The sequence below is a fragment of the Xiphophorus maculatus genome, chromosome 11, assembly GCF_002775205.1.
Source record: "Xiphophorus maculatus strain JP 163 A chromosome 11, X_maculatus-5.0-male, whole genome shotgun sequence".
Lineage (NCBI taxonomy): Eukaryota > Metazoa > Chordata > Actinopteri > Cyprinodontiformes > Poeciliidae > Xiphophorus > Xiphophorus maculatus.
This window is the reverse complement of record NC_036453.1, coordinates 12695062-12713547: the sequence shown is the minus strand read 5'-3', so window position 1 is coordinate 12713547 and position 18486 is coordinate 12695062. Positions and strand designations below refer to the sequence as shown.

General features: G+C 42.7%; 1 protein-coding gene across 2 annotated transcripts; it reads left to right on the top strand.

Moving 5' to 3' along the window:
• Positions 1–3147: 3147 nt before the first annotated feature.
• Positions 3148–14072, top strand: cul5 (cullin 5). 2 transcript variants are annotated; one of them, XM_005809323.2, is made up of 19 exons: positions 3148–3206; positions 4445–4554; positions 4632–4731; positions 5255–5431; positions 5510–5651; positions 6801–6946; positions 7494–7574; positions 7669–7762; positions 8529–8659; positions 9121–9228; positions 9318–9382; positions 9465–9597; positions 10201–10332; positions 10414–10537; positions 11376–11551; positions 11627–11788; positions 11866–11984; positions 12924–13047; positions 13784–14072. In XM_005809323.2, the coding sequence occupies exons 1-19, from the start codon at positions 3180–3182 to the stop codon at positions 13976–13978; spliced, it is 2346 nt and encodes a 781-aa protein (XP_005809380.1). In that variant the 5' UTR covers positions 3148–3179; the 3' UTR covers positions 13979–14072. The 2 variants fall into 2 exon arrangements, with proteins under 2 accessions (XP_005809380.1, XP_023198476.1); XM_023342708.1 differs by having other exon boundaries at positions 4445–4731.
• Positions 14073–18486: the final 4414 nt, after the last annotated feature.

Here is an 18486-nt window from a genome sequence, read left to right as displayed (position 1 = left end):
TAACTGACTGACACCTGCTGGCCTCAGGTTTGCAACCAGCTTGTGACTGAGAAACCAGTAACCTCCTCCCAGATGATGACATGAACTTGTTAGTTCCTCTGTCCATTGTAGTAGCTGATATATTGTGAAAATCCGGTAGAAATGATGCACTAATCCAGTCATGTTGACATAGAAATAACACGCTGCCAGGCTTTGTTTGTGAGACTTGCTGTCACGTGGGTCGGTTGTGGGCGGAGCTTGGTAAGATCCATAAATATGATTTGGGGAAGTATTTACCGCCAGACAATTAGCTTTTTTTGTGTGTGTCATATTTACCGTAGATATTTTACATCATGCTATAAAATAAAAGTTTTAAAAAACTGTCAATAACTATTTGGGCATTTTAGGAAAGACATTTGATTAATTATAATTCAAAAATGCTTTATTTATCCCAAAAGTAAACTAAATGTTTCTAGCTGGTATTGTTCAAAGAGCCGCTGTGAATGGTGATGCTGTGGGCAGGACGGACCTCTGATAGCAGTCAGTCTGAAAAGCCTCTGACTGAAGACTGTTGCTGTCTGTTAGCTATTGTGACGTTTCAAAAGCTGATTATCCAGGCAGCAGAGACGATATTTCACCCAAACATGTCTTCTGTGAACAACACCAATTGTTGGCTAGCTCACTGATAATAAAGAAATGAGAAATAATGACACTTTGTTCCTAGCTTCCTTGGCCTTCAGTTCTAAACCTTGGGAATCAGTCAGGACTCTGATTCTCAAGGTTTAGAACTGAAGGTTTAGGACAAAGCATATTTGTCTGTAACATGTTGTAATATCTTCCAAGCAGGGAATGGAGTCAAGGCCAGTTCTTCCAAGACAACAAGACAAGCCTGAACGGTTAGAGTTTGACTAAAATTTCAGGACATTGTTGTGGCTCTGTATGCTGAATTCTGTAAATCATAATTTAAGAACGTGGTGGACGTCTTGGTGGACGTCGTGGTGGACGTCTTTTGTTTGTCAAATGTCTGATGTGATGACAGGAGGTTGTGGTAAAATGATTTTTTTCCACCACTTTTTGCACTTGTAACATCTGAGTCAACTTTTGTTTCCATCCAAGTTGTAAGACATTTTTAGTTATTGTTTTGTCCACATTTTTGCTGGAAGTAAACTGCATTTTATTTATTTATTTATTTTTTTTCAAACAATCAAGTCGGAACTGCATTCAAGAAACAAAACACCTGGAAAATTTTGGTTTTGGAAATTGAAGGCCACAAGGAACATCGTTTTTGATTCTTTTTTGTACACCATGAAGTACAAAAATTAATGGAAAAACAGTTAATTTCTCAGCCCTAGCATGAAACTAATAATTGTCATATTAAACTAATATTTAAGCTATTAAATGCAGCCACACATAGATATACAATCACTAAACTGAATTCATCAACTTGCATTGCAAAATAGTTGAACAGCTATGATAAATGTAAAAAACAATAAAACAACATCTTTTAGAGAACAATAAGGGTTTGTTACATCACGGCCGGTTCTACTCCAAGGCCAAGACCAGGAAAACCACCCCAGACTGGTTTCCAGTCCTCCATCCTGGTTCCTACTGTGGAAATGTGTCAGTCTAAAAGTTTTAGAACAGTTCCATCAAAAGCATGAGAATATGTTTTATTTACTGCTGAATCAACAGGAAGCCGTGTACGTGGAGGCCTAACTGAGGCCGTTAATGAAACTGTGTTCACAGGCACAGGGCCGGCCAAAGCCTTTTTGGGGCCCTGGCATTAAGTGTGAAATATTATTTTAACTATTTGAAAGTAACGCCAGCTGATGAATAATAAAAATACAGAAAAGTAAAGTAAGTTAACAAGTTTGATATATTTCCCCACAGTGGCAGCAGGAAGATATTAACCTATTATTTGGGTAACAACTATAAAAATAAACTGTTTTTCCATGTGCAATAGCATTTAGTTTGTATTTTTAAATATGCATATATATTTATCATGCTAACCCTTGTGCTGTGGCAGCTGCTTAACTCATATGTGCCTTGGGCCGGCTCTGCACAGTGAACTGATGGCAGAAGGTGTTTGTTTAACAGCTCTGCACAATTCCCAGGCAGACTCCTGTCCTGGTGGTGAATATTAACATTACCTGAAAGCAGACCAACTTAGAAATTACCCAGGATTTTAAAATATTGCTTCAGTTTTCTGAAAATCCTCCTTTCGGTCTCAGCAGCTGTGTTGTTTGCGTTCTGATTATCTGCTCTGTTGTTTTTCTACGCGGGTTGAAATCCCTCCTGCTGACGTGGGAAACCTTGATCCACGTTTGTCAGGCAGAACAAGGAATGATAACAAACACTGAGGTGCAGACGGAGCAGGAAGTTCCCCTGAGACCGTTCCGATCCGTTCTGATTCTGATCCGACTCAGTGGGATCTGTGTGAAAATCTGCCTGTTGCAGCAACGCCTACCAGACGGTGCTGAGGGGAAAAACCCGGGTCAATCCCTACATGGAGGCCAGCAGAAGTTCAGTTTCTGTCTATTTATTAAAGAAATGCCACAATTAATAACAGCGCTGTGAAAAAGTAATTACACTCCTCTACGGATTTCTGCTGATTTTATATTTTTACATTTGAATTGAACCAGTCAAAGATTAGACATAATCTATTTTATAGTTTTTGGGCGACGTGTCCCTTTCTAATGCCTCCTTGGGCAACCGCCCATATCAAAAACAACCAACATCGAAATATTACTTTAGTGTGAAAAATGGTATTTCAGTGCATGATATAAACATTGCCACACAGTGATATTGCGATGACGATATATTTGCAACACATTGTGCAGCCCTCAGTGGATGGACAACAACAGTACAACAACAAGTTTGCTGTTTAACACAAACTATAACTGTGTCTCATGTAATTTTGGTTAAAACATGTGAAGTTACTCTTAATTGGTGGAGGATTCAGAAATTCAACTCAAGTAAGAATAACAGTATTACAGACATCAATATAGAAAGAACAGTATCCTAGCGCTACTTCTGAAAGTATTGGTTCCAGTAAAATGTAACATACTAGCTAGTTACCGCCAACAGCCGCGAACCTCTGCCCAGTTTCAACCTGAAAAATCCGAGGGGACTCGAACGCAGCATATTTCCCCACTTTTGATGTTGACGCGAGATTTTCCGAGAGGATAAGTTGAGGAAACATGGCGGCGCCGTCTAATTTGCTGAAGGTAGGAACCTCAATTCAATGATGTGGTCTGTCGGCTGACTGCAGCGGCCGTCCGGTCCGCGGTACCGCAGCGGTTCCGCTCCGGGTTTACCGAACAACACCGGGCCACGGCGGTGCTGTCAGGGCCGCTCCTCCGGGTTGTAGCAGCTAAACTCAGGGGCTAAAGCACAGCTAGCTGTGGGGAAATAAAGCAGAAACAACGGGACCCGGTGGGGAACAGAACTTGGTTCTGAATGGGATGTTCTGCCTGGGTCTCCTTCTGGGCTGGTCTCAGATCTGATCCGCTGACATTCAGTAGATGTGACGGTTCTTCCAGACCCAGCAGGAGGTCCATGGATCAGCTGTCAGCCTCCTCATGTTGTCCCCTGATAAACTGATTCTGTCAGCTGGGCAGAGACGAGGTTTGGTCAGAACAAATCATTTAATCTGAAGGAGTCAGTTTATGTTGTCCTTCATCCAGTTTAGCCAAGTTTATTTGTGTTTCAGCAGCAGAACAATTCAACTTGTAAATGACAACAAACATTACAGCAGTAAAACAAAGACAAGGAATGGAAAGTTGTAATCCAGATTAGAATCAGTTCATATTCCAGATGTTATGAATGAAAAGCGGCTCTGATCAGGCGGGTGTTTAGTCTAGACTTAAAGGAACTCAGCGTTTCAGCTGTTTTTCAGTTTTCTGGATGTTTGTTCCAGATTTGTGGTGAATAGAAGCTGAATGCCGTTTCTCTATGTTTGGTTCTGGTTCTGGATGCAGAGCAGAGCCAGAACCTGAGAGGTCTGAAGGCTGATCCAGCAGCAGCAGATCTTTAATGAATGCTAAGCCATTCAGTGATCTATAAACAGCAGCACTTTAAAGTTTATTCTCAGACCTGTGAAGACGCTGCTGCAGTAATCAACAAGACAAACATCTGGATGAGTTTCTCTGATGCTGGGACATCAGTCCTCTGAGCCTGGAAATATTCTTCAGCTGATAGAAGACCCACTTTGGAAAAAATCTTTATGTGGCTCTGAAGGTTCAGGTCAGAGGTCAGCCTGATCTCTAGTTTCTATAACAATAGATCTATAAGTATAGATCGTTCCCTTTAGGCTCAGAGATAATGAGAGATGGATGAGGGTTTCTGGTTTAAGATGCCGCAGTTATGAATTAAAGTTTTTGTTTATTAGTGAACATAAATAGCGAGAATAGGTCTGATATAAAGAGCATGCTGTAGTTTGTGCTCCTCCTCTGTCTGTCTCCAGAACAAAGGCTCCCTCCAGTTTGAGGATAAATGGGACCTGATGCGCCCCATCGTCCTGAAGCTGCTGCGCCAGGAGTCCGTCACCAAGCAGCAGTGGTTCGACCTCTTCTCGTGAGTCTTCTTGTAACTCTCACCGCCTGTGTTGCTTCCTGTGGGCGCCACCTTGTGTCTCCCGGTTGTCTCTGCAGGGACGTCCATGCGGTCTGCCTGTGGGACGACAAAGGACCCGCTAAGATCCACCAGGCGCTGAAGGAGGACATCCTAGACTTCATCAAACAGGCTCAGGCAGTAAGGCGCCCTGCTCGTCTTTCTGGTTAAACTGTTATAATCATGTTGTTATAACAGAAAATCTGCTCTTAAGGGGACAGTATCATGAAAAACAATTTTTTTTAGCTTTTCTTCATGTCATGATGTTAATCCCTCATCAACAACACAAGGGGAAATCCTTTAATCTCCATGGCAACAATTCACCTGAGCAAAACACCTGGGTGAACATCGCCCCGTCTTCGAGCCGAACCTCCTTCAGACTAGCCAGCAGCAATTAGCAAACACCCTCTGAGCCCATTATGGGAGCTACTTCTCTGGCAAAAACGTTAAAGGGTTAATAGAGGAGCCATGTTGGGGTGATGATTCAGAAAGAGCAGGAGTTCTTAAAGAGACAGAGGCCCAATTTCAAGGCCTTAAATCAGGAAGGAAAATAAGTTTTAAGCCAAAATTCTATAAGTAGTATTTTTATACCACCTGAAGGAAACATAGTTACTGAAATGGCGCTTTGTGCCTTTAAGACATGGTGGTGTGTTTGGTCTCGCAGCGGGTGCTGAGTCACCAGGACGACACGGCGCTCCTCAAGGCCTACATCGCGGAGTGGAGGAAGTTCTTCACTCAGTGCGACATCCTGCCCAAGCCCTTCTGCCAGCTGGAGATCACTCTGATGGGCAAGCAGGGCAGCAACAAGAAGTCCAGCGTGGAGGACAGCATCGTCCGCAAGGTGAGCCGCTGTCCGGTTCTGACCCGCCTCCGGTTCCGACCCATTCTCCTGACTCTCCCCCCTCCTGACTGACTGCAGCTCATGCTGGACACGTGGAACGAGTCCATCTTCTCCAACATCAAGAGTCGTCTGCAGGACAGCGCCATGAAGCTGGTCCACGCCGAGCGGCTGGGCGAGGCCTTCGACTCGCAGCTCGTCATCGGAGTACGGGAGTCCTACGGTGACAAACTTCAATCATCTCTGCTTCTGCCGGCTTTTCCTAAACTCACAAACTCTTAACGTTCAACACGACAAATCACAATAATTGACGCAGTCTAGTTTTTACATTCGTTCCACATCAGCAGGAATATATTGTTCGTTTGGAGGATTGTCGTTTACAGCGAGTAAAGGAAACACAAGTTCTGCTTCTCAGAAAATCAGGACCTTGCATCGTCGGGCCGGTCGCAATAATCAATCAGGAAATAACGACACTTTTAATGCAAGAACACATTTTCAAAGATCAACAAACTTTAAATTCTAATGATCATTTAACACTTTAACACTTTTCAGCTGGAAAACATTTGAAATATTCTAAATGGCTATAGAAAGCAACACAAACAACAAATAAAATAAATTATGAAATCTTCAAGAATAGTTCTAGTTGAGGCCAAAACTCTAAACTGAAACTTTTATAAACCAGTTTTTGATGAAAAAGAGAAAAACAATAAATGATACAAATGGAAATTAATGAGCTCGTTTTTATTTATTTATTGTTTATTGTGACTGTGTCTCACTTATGTTATTTAATTTATAGGAATTACTGCCATATTGATGTTTAAAACACCAACATTTCCACATAAATTTGTTTCTGCTCCATCTGATGAATAATCTTTAAACATTTAATGTTGTTTTGTTCAGTTTTCTGGAGCCTTTTTAACAAACACTTCTTTTCTCTTCTTTGAGTCATTTCTTGGTCAGGATACTTTTTACTTTTACTGGAGTAAGAAGATGTTGACGTAGAGTTACTACCTACACAACTACTGGCTGATATTGGATAAATACAGTGATGGCTTGCCATAGGGTTGTGATTATATGCCACAGTTCCAGTTGAACGCTCATAATGATTCCTTGAGCCAAACGATGTTATTACTGCATTAGTTTGGTGTGGAGTGCTTCAGGAAACACATGCAGCCTTTACTCAGCTAAACCGACACATTTATGAGACTCTGAGCAACAGAACCACCTGGTTAACGGGCCGACGTGATTGGCTGCTGGACTCCAGATGCTGCCAGCTGCTCTCTGACCTCTCTGGTTTTTTTTGTTTTTTTTCTAGTCTCCTGCTATTTGCTGATTTCTCTCTTTTTGTTTGCTGATTTTTCTCTGTGATCAGTGAACTTGTGCTCCAACCCTGAGGACAAGCTGCAGATCTACAGGGATAACTTTGAGAAAGCGTACATGGACTCCACTGAGAGGTTCTACAGAACCCAGGCGCCGTCCTACCTGCAGCAGAACGGAGTCCAGAACTACATGAAATACGTGAGTTCAGCGCATGAAGCCACAGATTTACACACGCTCAGTAAAAACGTTTTTTTTTTTTTTCTCTCTGTCTGAAGTTAACAAACGGAACAAACTTTTCTTGTTTCGGGTCAGTAAAAATGACCAAAATTATTTCTGTTTGCCAAATGCCAGAAAACCTACTGAGGACATTTTTTTTAGGAATTTTTTTGTAACTTTCATCGAATTCAAAAGTTTTATTTCGGTCAAACCTTTATGGTTTCCTTCCACTAAGATCTGATATGTGAACTGACACATTTGAGTTAACTGGAGTCTCTTATGTTTATGAATTTTAAACAAACAAAAGTCAAAGGAAATCAGCCAGGATGGCTAATAGGAATAATTTTGGTAATTCTAACTAAACTAAAACAAGAAAAGTTTTCTCCGATTTAACTTCAGACACGGAGAAAAAAAAAGTGTTTGTGATTCCTTCATGTTTGCTGAGAGATAACATGGTTCTGGTTTCTGTAACTGGTTCTGGTTTCTGTCACTGGGTTTTTTTTGGTTCTGTAACTGGTTTTCTGCCCAGGCGGACTCGAAGCTGAGGGAAGAGGAGAAGCGAGCGCTCCGATATCTGGAGACGAGACGCGACTGCAACTCCGTCCAAGCTGTGAGTTTCACCTCCACATTTTAGTGATAAATCATAAAACATGGTTATGAATGTTATGAAATGTTCTTACTGGATATTTCTGATGTGCCGGCAGCTGATGGAGTGCTGCGTAAACGCTTTGGTGACGTCCTTCAAGGAGACCATCTTAGCCGAGTGTCCAGGCATGATCAAACGAAACGAGACCGACAGTGAGTCCATAACCCAAACGGATCAGTGGGACTTTATTTTTTTTATTATCATTAAACTTTATTTTTAATTCCGCTGAGTTTAAAAATCAGTTTTACTAGAGAGTCCTGACCAATGCTGTGGTCGGGATAAACCAAGTGTGGATCAGAAACAAAACGTCTCAGGAGGTCAAACGCCGCAACCAACCATTATATTAGTGACAGATTCTTCTGACGATTAATCGACTTTTCTAATGATTAATCGGATAATAAAATTGGCACATTCTCCAGTATTTCCATAGCACCACAAAATATACATTAAAAGACGAAAATAAAGAAATAATTCATTTAATTTTTCAAGTTAAGAAAATAAACATTTTATTGCCTAAAATACGCTAACAGCATTCCGTTAGTGAAAGCTTCATCATTTGTAGCAAAGGATAAAAAAATCCTTCTGAGTTCAACATGTAAAAAGCTCAGATTTGTTTGTTTTATTTTATTTTGATTAACCAATTAATAATTGAAAGCAGAGATTTATTTCTGCAGAATGTGCATCAGCTGAAGCTGAAATATTTACTGATGAAGGTTTTTTATTTGTGTTTTTGTCCAGTTTTGCCTTAATTCTGCTCCGTCTGTGTTGTTCTGTTAGCAAATGATCTTTTCTCTCTATACTATCGATTACTTGAGTAATCGATTCAGCTCTGGTGCAGATTTTTTTTTTTAAGCAGCAGAGCTTCTACAGCTTCTCTGAAACATTTGAGCTAATCCTGTATTGACCTCTGACCCCCAGAGCTCCACCTCATGTTCTCCCTGATGGACAAAGTTCCCAGCGGCATCGATCCGATGCTGAAGGACCTGGAGGAGCACATCATGAGCGCCGGCCTGGCCGACATGGTGGCGACAGCCGAGACCATCACCTCGGTGAGCGACACACACACACAGGAAGTTCACTCTGGTCTGGAAAGCTCCACCAGTTTAACCAGTTCAGCCATCAGATCCAGATCAGAACCAGAAACTTCTTCCATTCTGTGAATTCACTCAAACTAAACACTCTGATTTATGAGAGATTTACAATATAAGGTCATATACACTAGCGAAGCACTAAATGTCACCCAAAGGTATTTTATTTTTACTTTTATTGATAATATCTCAGTGCAGACAAAACTTTCTTAAAAATGTCTTGACGGAAATGTTAGGAAAGTGTTCACTGCAAAAACAGAAACTCTTGACCTGCTCAGGTCCAGTCGGCGTTTTCCTGCCGGGAATCCGACCCGTAAAAACACCTGGATCATAAGAACCAGCTGAGCGTGTCATAATTGTGGAGCTTCTGCTTCCTTTACAGCGGAACAAATGTTTATGGTTTAAAATGTTTCCTGCTGCAGGATTCAGAGAAATATGTGGAGCAGCTGCTGACTCTGTTTAACCGCTTCAGTCGGCTGGTGAAGGAAGCCTTCCAGGACGACCCGCGCTTCCTCACCGCCAGAGACAAAGTCAGGTTCCTCTAAAAACACAAAAATAAAATCGTTTAAAAAAAAAAAAGCGGCGATGAGGTTTTCCTCTGACGCTTCCTCTCTTGCAGGCGTACAAAGCCGTGGTGAACGACGCCACCATCTTTAAGCTGGAGCTTCCCATGAAGCAGAAAGGGTGAGAGGAGCTCCTGTTGCTGACGCTGCGCCTCTGGGCAGCGCTGACCTCTGACCTCTGACCTCTGACCTGCTGCTCACAGGGTGGGGCTGAAAACTCAGCCGGAGTCCAAGTGTCCGGAGCTGCTGGCCAACTACTGCGACATGCTGCTGAGGAAGACGCCGCTGAGCAAGAAGCTGACCTCAGAGGAGATCGAGGCCAAGCTCAAGGAAGTGGTGAGTCCACAAGTATTCATACCCCCCCAGCCGCTCCACGTTCTGCCGCCGCAGGGGATTTAAAGAGACGGACGCCGAAAAATGACGGGGTCATGATTACAAGGTTTACTGGACAATAAAATGTCCCAGAAGTTACGAACATAATAATATTGTGGTTTTAAGATCATTTTCAAGTAATGGCATAAAAATGAATACAGGAACACATTGACAAAGATTAATAAACTTTTAGTTCTAATGAACATTTAACACAGGAAGACATTTTAAAAACCGGATAGACAAAACAACAAATAAAATGAATTATGAAGTCTTCAAATAAAGATCTAAACTGTTAAATAATAACACACAGCTGCTCTGCATTCAGAAAGTGCATCTTAAAGTAAATAATATCGAACATCTTTTCACATTAATTTCACGATTGCTTTCGAGAAATTAATGAGAAAATAAATGCACTTCACACTTTTCAGATTGTGTGGGTGGAAAATAATCAATGATGAGTCTTTATCTTCTGATCGATCCTTCAGAACCTGATCTGGGTCATGAAACGAGCCGGATGTGATCCCTGAGCAGAGCTCGGTGTGCTAACGACCCGTTTCCTTTGTGCAGCTTCTGGTTCTGAAGTACGTCCAGAACAAAGACGTGTTTATGCGGTACCACAAAGCCCACCTGACCCGCCGCCTCATCCTGGACATCTCGGCCGACAGCGAGATCGAGGAGAACATGGTGGAGTGGCTCCGGGTACCACACTCAGCCCGCGGTTCTGATCAGAGCGGGTCTGCTGGTCCGGACCTGATGCTGTGATGTCATCTCTCCTGACAGGAAGTGGGGATGCCGGCGGACTACGTCAACAAGCTGGCCCGGATGTTCCAGGACATCAAGGTGTCCGAGGATCTCAACCAGTCCTTCAAGGAGATGCACAAGCACAACAAGCTGGCGCTGCCAGGTAAGCGCAGCCGCACAGAACCAGAACCGGGCTTTGGACCGCTCCTACGGAGAATGATACGCTCATATTGTTCCAACAAAATACAAGAAAAACGGTGATCAGCCAGGCTGATTATATACAGTAGGAATATTCAGTGAGGTAGCCTGCAGGGGGCGCTCAAACATTTCATAAACCTGCAGCCAGTTCAGATCAAAACCTTCAAAATATATAAACGATAATGAAGAGAAAAGAAAAGAAAATATTTGATTTACTTTTGGGAACCAGCCTGACTGAGTTACCAGGTTTCCCACTCTGCCTGTTTTAACAAGGCCACAGATCAAACTGTCCGTCCCTTATATGCAGCGGTGGGCGCTGCTAGCTTAAACGTTAGCTGCACTAGACCTAAAGCACAGATTATAAACATTAGAGCTGCTGACACGCTACACCAAGAGTGTTTAGCTTAAGCTAATGCTAAAGCACTATATCAAAACAGTATTTAGCTGAAGGTAGTGCTAAAACGTTAGAGTTTAGCTAAAGCTAAGACCTGCGCTAACATAATGTTTAGTGGAAGCTAACATTAAAGCATTATATCAGCATGGCATTCAGTGGAAGCTAATGATAAAGCATTTTACCAACATGATTTTTAGCTAGAGCTAATGCTAAAGCGCTACACAATATGGTCCTTAGCAGAATCTAATGCTAAAGCACTAAATTCACCCTTGTTGATACCCAGTAGGTGTAACCAGAACGTCTCAAAACAATAAATAAGTTAATTTATGTCTGGTGATGGTCTCGGCGATATTAGCATAATTGCGGTAACTGGTGCTGGTGTTTTTCTGAAGCTGTTTGCATCCTGCAGCGGACTCGGTGAACATAAAGATCCTGAACGCGGGCGCGTGGTCGCGCAGCAGCGAGAAGGTGTTTGTGTCTCTGCCCACGGAGCTGGAGGACCTGATCCCAGAGGTGGAGGACTTCTACAAGAAGAACCACAGCGGCAGGAAGCTGCACTGGCACCACCTCATGTCCAACGGCATCGTGAGTGCAGCTGACCTGCAGCAGACACGGCAGAATGCTCAACCAACTAACCCTCAACCTGCCTCACGCCTTCAGATCACCTTCAAGAACGAAGTGGGCCAGTACGACCTGGAGGTCACGACCTTTCAGCTGGCCGTGCTGTTCGCCTGGAACCAGCGGCCCAGAGAACGCATCAGCTTCGAGAACCTGAAGCTGGCCACGGAGCTGCCCGACGCCGAGCTGCGACGGACGCTCTGGGTAAAGAGCCGTAACGTTCTTTGGGGTGCTGGGTTTGGATTGGCTGACTCGGTTCTGGTCTGATCCGTCTCTTCCAGTCGCTGGTGGCGTTCCCCAAGCTGAAGCGCCAGGTTCTGCTGTACGACCCGGTGGTGTCCTCGCCCAAAGACTTCGCAGAGGGAACGCTGTTCTCCGTCAACCAGGAGTTTTCTCTCATGTAAGGAAGCGGAGGGAGGTGTGGAGGGCAGGGCAGCTCAGGGCAGCAACCGGCACGGGACTCACATTACGTCACACAAGATGCTCAGACAGGAGCAGAGAAATGTTCAGGAGAGTCAGACATTAAAAACGGAGTGCAGTTGTTACCAGACAACACAAACCAGAGTTAGTCTGATGCAAGTCATAAACCTACAGTGTCGTAGAAAAGTTAATTTAGTTTAATTCAAATTAGAACGTAAACTACATGAATGTATTTTTTAATAATTCTGGCTCACAGGTAACGCAACCCGAACCTTAAAGCCTAAGAGAATCACATCATATTGATAAAGAAAGGACTTCTGGAAAGGAAAGTTAAGTGGAAGGAAAAACTCAACAAGCAACAGCCAGAATAATACATATCCCTGTGTGTGGAATGAATCAACAGACCCAATGGTAATGTTAATCACTTTAAAGGGAGCAAATATGCGTACATATTTTTTATTTAATTGTCATTTATAGAAATCAGTTTTCATTTATTAAGTGTTTTTATTTTTTTTAAAAAGTCAAATTTTGTTGCTCTGGATTAATTTCTAAAAGCCATAAAAATGGTAAAACATTGAAAGGAGTGAATACTTTTCATTGACACACAGGGATATGTACTTCTGATGATTCTGGCTGTTGCTTGTGGATTTTTCTTCTACCACAGTTTTTCCTTCCACTTAACTCTCCATTGAAGTAATAATTTGTTATAGATTTGACGTGATACTGTGAGGACTTGAGGTTTGCTTTCTGTTTTCTGTAAGTATGTATCATCAAAATGAACAGAAATGAGCACATTAAATGTGTCACGGTGCGTTTAATGACTCTACTTGAGTACAGCTGTTCAGATCCACAGATCTTCAGCTATACGTTCCCTGAACAGAACAGCTCAGACTCCTACAGTGACTTTTAATGTTTCCAGAAAAAACTCAAAGGTCCAGAAGAGAGGAAAGATCAACCTGATTGGTCGGCTGCAGCTCACCACCGAGCGAATGAGAGAGGAGGAGAACGAAGGCATCGTCCAGCTCCGGATCCTCAGGACTCAGGTAAGAAGGACCAGCATGAATGTGGACATGTGGACTTCAGTGCAGGGCATTCTGGGTAAACGCAACCAAAACAAACATGTTAGCCTAGCGCTAGCAGGAGAAATGACTCGTGGTCTTTAGCCAAAGACTAAAGAGAAATCCTCCAACCGCTGAAGTCTGACGTCTCCATTGTAGTTTCTATTTGGTGAAGAAAGAAATTACTCTCAGCGTCTTCAGAGGTTTTCATGTCGTTTCCTTCAGAGGTTCTTGGTGCAGCGCCCCCACAGGCCAGGAGGGGAACAGGTTGCTCAAAGGGTTTGGTTGGTTTGACTCAGAGCAGAGAGAAAGAACCACAGCAGCTGCAGATGGAACAAAGGTTGAAGCTTTGGTTCCCAATCAAACTGAGTCTATCGGTCTATCAGGAGGAAAAACAGTCTGAATCTGATCGCGCCGTGCTTCGACTCAAAATGCTTCTTTAAGTTTGACATGATGTTATTGTAGCTAGCTGAGACAGAGAATGTCTTCAGCTTCAAAATGTCAACATTTCAAGGTTGTTTACCTTGTGTTGCTGAATTAATGTGACTTAACCTCATGCTGAAAACGTGACGTGTTGCAAATGACAAATATGTCCTTTAGGAAAGTAAAATGAGGAAGATATGACTTTAATGAGTGACTTTAATCTGATAACACATTAGAGTTCTGTTGCTTCACCTCCTCTCCTCCTTTTCCGCCTCCTCTTCCCGTCCTCCTCCTGCAGGAGGCCATCATCCAGATCATGAAGATGCGGAAGCGCATCAACAACGCCCAGCTGCAGACGGAGCTGGTGGAGATCCTCAAGAACATGTTTTTACCACAGAAGAAGATGATCAAGGAGCAGATAGAGTGGCTTATAGACCACAAGTACATAAAGAGGGACGAGACGGACATAAACACCTTCATCTACATGGCGTAGCGCCGTCGGGTCTAAGCTTCCACTGGGCCGGGCCTGACGGATTCCAGAACATTTCCAGGACTCCCAGACTGCTGAACAGAACTTTGTTTGTTTACTGCAGGGAGGCTGAGTTCAGAAGAGACGAAACAAACTTCCTGCCTTAAACCTGTACACAGAAAAACAGCAGCAGAAGAAGAAGCTGCGCCTCTGACGCCGGGTCACCACAGGTTCTACAGAACCACGACTGCGACTACACTCCTGGTCCGGGTTGGAGGAAGCTGCAGAACCTCTGCAGTCCGACCCGAATCCAGACCACTTGAACTGAAGCGCTGCCACGATTTGCTGCTACGTGACCCGGTTGCTCTGGTTCCACACGGTTCTGATCCGACACGATTGGAACCGCTGCTCGGATTCATTCTGGGTCATCCTCAGAGAAACACTTCAAAGGTCAGAGAGGTGCTGGACCCAAACAAAGGGCTGGCTCTGCCCACATCGGGCCTCTGGCTCCGCCCACATCGGGTCTCTGGCCCCGCCCACATCGGGCCTCTGGCTCCGCCCACATCTGGGTTCTATGCTGAGACGTGAGACTGAAACGTCTCACTGAATCAGAAAATTACCAAAATAAAAACATAATTAATTCCTTAAATTCACTTCAGAACTCAAACTGAACACACTCTGATGTTATTCAAGCCATAATTTCTGCTAGTTTTCATGATTTCTCAGATATTTACAATATAACATCTGACCTTTACTCTTCAAAAACACAAAATCTTACCAGAAAGTATTCATTATGATAATATCTCGGTATATATGAAATAAGACAAAAGTAACCTTTTTGCACAATATAGCAGCTTGTTTTAAGTCAATAATTCCTTAATATTATTAAATATTTCTTGTTCCACAGGCAAATTATTTCACTTAAAACGTGAGGAAAATGTCTTATTTATTGAAAACAATCTCCTATATGTTGCTGCAAAGGTATTTTTGTGTTATTTTTTTTTATTCCAAGTGTAATAACATATTTGCATTTGAAAATTGACAAAAGTACTTTTGACAGCGTAGAACTTAATGCAGAACATTATTCCTGCTGAGCGGGTGTAGACTCTCTGCTCTGGGCTCCGTTTGAAATCCTGCATCAAAACGAACAGAAATAGAAGCTAGAAATGTCTCAGTGTGTGTAATAAATATGAGTTTCACTTACTGCATAAAGAACAGTTTTTAAATGATTTTCTGATTTATTAAGATGAGTTTATTTAATGATAAACGGACACGGTTCTGGCCAATTTAGTTTCTTTCCGTGTTGCTTTGGCATCTAATTAAAGCAGCTGCTTTTCTGGACAAACGTTTAGAAAACAGGTCTTGAGTTTTTCATAGTGGCAGCCATTTTGAAATGAGCTCTGAGGATCTGAGACCCAGTTCCAACTTTAGCAGTTCTGTTGTCGAATTCCAGTTGAAACTGAAAAATCCAGTCTTCCCAGAACAAACTGAACGCACCGTAACTTAAATAGAACATACAGAATCAATTTAAACATTTAATAATCAATAATGCTGTTAAAAATATAAAATCATGGTTTAATCATTTTTGAATTCATTTTGATGAAATCAATCTACATTTGTCTTGGTGCTTTTATGTTTTTCATTTAGCAGCATCAGAACCATCTGTGGGCAAAACTTGTTTGACCCGATTGGGTCCAGACCGGCCCAGAGTGAAGAGGACTTAGAGTTTAAACAGAGGCTGAAGGCTTAGTATGGAGATAACCCTCAGTACCCGGGGTCAGAGGGTGGAGCCAGAGAGGGCGGAGTCGGGTTTGGGACAGAACCCTGGTCTCCAGGAGGCTGAGGTCAGTATTACAGAACAGATCCAACGTATCAGGAGCAGGGGGCGGGGCCAGATGTGAATAATGGAATAAATAAATAAACAGCACCTTATTATGAGATATTGTACAAGTGTGTCTTTGATTGTGGCTCAGAGAGCTCAGGTTGGTTCGTGTTTCATTTGTTTATTTATTCTCTGTTTAGTTTCTCTTCACCTTTGAAAATGATCAAATAAGCTGTTTTAGAATCAACCCAATAAAAGCTTTGCTTACAAAAAATGCATTTTGGGTCCAGAAGATATTTCACATAAAGTGGAGTAATATTTCTGATTTCCAATTTTTGGTGTTTGTCTCAGAACATTTATTTAAATTTAAGACGACACACATAAACACAAAATACAGTTTTCAAATGACGTTTATTGTGAAGTTGGAGAAAGACCTGGACGGCCCAGAGGAAGGGTTAGCACCTGGTTAGCATCTCGTTAGCGCTGCTTGTCCTGCCTCACATGGGGAACAGCAGATGACCGCTGAAGGTGCAGATGTGGTCTTCATCGTCGTGGACGACATGGCCGGACCAGAGACGAACAAACACGACGTCTCCGGCCTCCAGCAGCAGCGAGGCGCCGTTATAGGCACTGCCAAAGCCCACCTCCGGATTATACTTTGGGTCCAAGTTGTTCCTTGCGGTGAAAACCTGCTGGTCGTTCTTCACCAACGAAATTATTGCGCTTCCATCCTTGTTGATGCCGATGTACCACTCAGAGTGGTACGCTCCTCTCAGCGGGGCAGTAAAAACTCCAGCAGGACAAACAGAGGAATCCTCTCTGGTCATAGTTTCTTTACCTCTGGCAGAACAGCAGCTTGTTTCTGTTGTTACCTGTCTGTGGGTTGTAGGCGTCTCCGATGTTTGTGACGACGTGTTTGAAGGCCAAAGTAGTCTCTGTAAGGGCGGGTCCAGTAGTTCCAGAACCTTGATCCAGCAAAGAGGCTGAAAAAGCCACTTTGTTTGCTGAAACTGAGCAGAAATGTTATGTTTTTAGCTTTATGATTCATTATTTGACCTAATCAAATGCTAAAAAAAATCAGATTTTCTTGTGGTACCTTGAAGCTGCTGCTTTAGATTGTCAGCCAGAGAAATCAGATTCTTCTCTTGAGCCTCTACCTGAACCCACTTCCACTCCTGTCCTGAAGAAAAAACACATGATGTTTCCGTACATACTTTCAGAAGAAAGCAGAAGCTTTGTGGATAAAATGTTCATCAAATGTGGAGAGCTTTTAGACCTCTACCTGCAGTTTTCTCCGTCAGTGTGGATATTTCATCCTGTTCCTACCTCCAAGTTCTCATCTTCTTCAGTTTTGCTCCTTGCTCTAAAAATCAACCATCAATAACTGTAAGCTTGACTTGATTTGGTTTGACACATTAAAACCAAATTATTAATCAGAAAACGAGAGCCGTTCCTCACCTTCAGTCTCCTGTTGTAGAACAGAGACTTTGCTCGTCAGGGCAGCCAGGGCAGCGGCCATCTTTGCCAGGGCAGTGTGGACGTTCTCCTCGGGAGAGATCTCTCTGTCTGAGTCCATCTGGTTTGTGGAAACAGAGGAGAAGAGAAGAAACAGCAGGAAAACCAGGGCCACCTTCATCCTCATGGTGAAAATCCGGAGCTGGTGTCGGCTGCAGACCTGATGGAGATTTAAACGCTGCAGCCGGAGTGAAGAAGAGGCGGGTCTGAGGTCAGGAGGTCACTTCCTGTGACTCACAGACTTTAATTCATCTTATAACTGTTGGAGGAAGCAGTCATGCAAAAAGTAAAAGTGGCGTAAGAGCATGATGCTTCCACCTCCATGCATGTACGATGCGTTCAGGTAACGCTCAGTATTTCTCCACCTTTCTCCACCAACAGCAGCTGACTTTAGTCTCGTCTGATGAACTTTCTCTCTAACTCTAAGGGAGAGCCCAGACAACCTACGGAGAAAACCCATTTTGGCAGCTTGTATCCGCGATCTTGTTCTTTCGGTCATGACCCAAAGCTCATGACCATAGATGAGGGTGGGAACCAGTGGTGGAGAAAGTACTTAAAAAATGTACTTAAGTAAAAGTACAAATACACAGGCAAAAATGTACTCAAGTAAAAGTCAAAGTACCACATTAACATTTTACTTAAGTAAAAGTAAAAAAGTACTGGCTTTTAAAAATACTTAAGTATTAAAAGTAAAAGTACTTGCTGAATACATAACCTAATCGCTAATATCATTAAGTGTGCCGATAGTATTTAATTCGAATACATCATAAATGTGCCATTTTAATAAACAATGTCACAAATTAAACATGTTCTTATTGTGTTTATTCTCTGTAAGAGTTTAGACTTAGATATGTGATTCTATGCATCATAATTTCAAGGATGGAAACATCTTATTTCCTGTTCTAATGTAGCATGAACTTCATTAGTGACATTTATTTAGAAAGAAATCCAACTGAAAGGGGATGGAACGAAGGTGTGGGGGGGAAGACATGCAATCGAGGAGCCACGTAGCAGAGTTGTAGTCAAGACCACTGAACACGAGACCAAGACCAGCGCCCTGCGCTACATGACACAATAAAATGAAGTGCACCTATCAAAATTGGTTCTCAGATTGATCTGAAAGATCCACATTTCCATAAAAACACCTAGATATAAATACTTAGAGCTGAAATATATTTAACCAGTATCAATTACA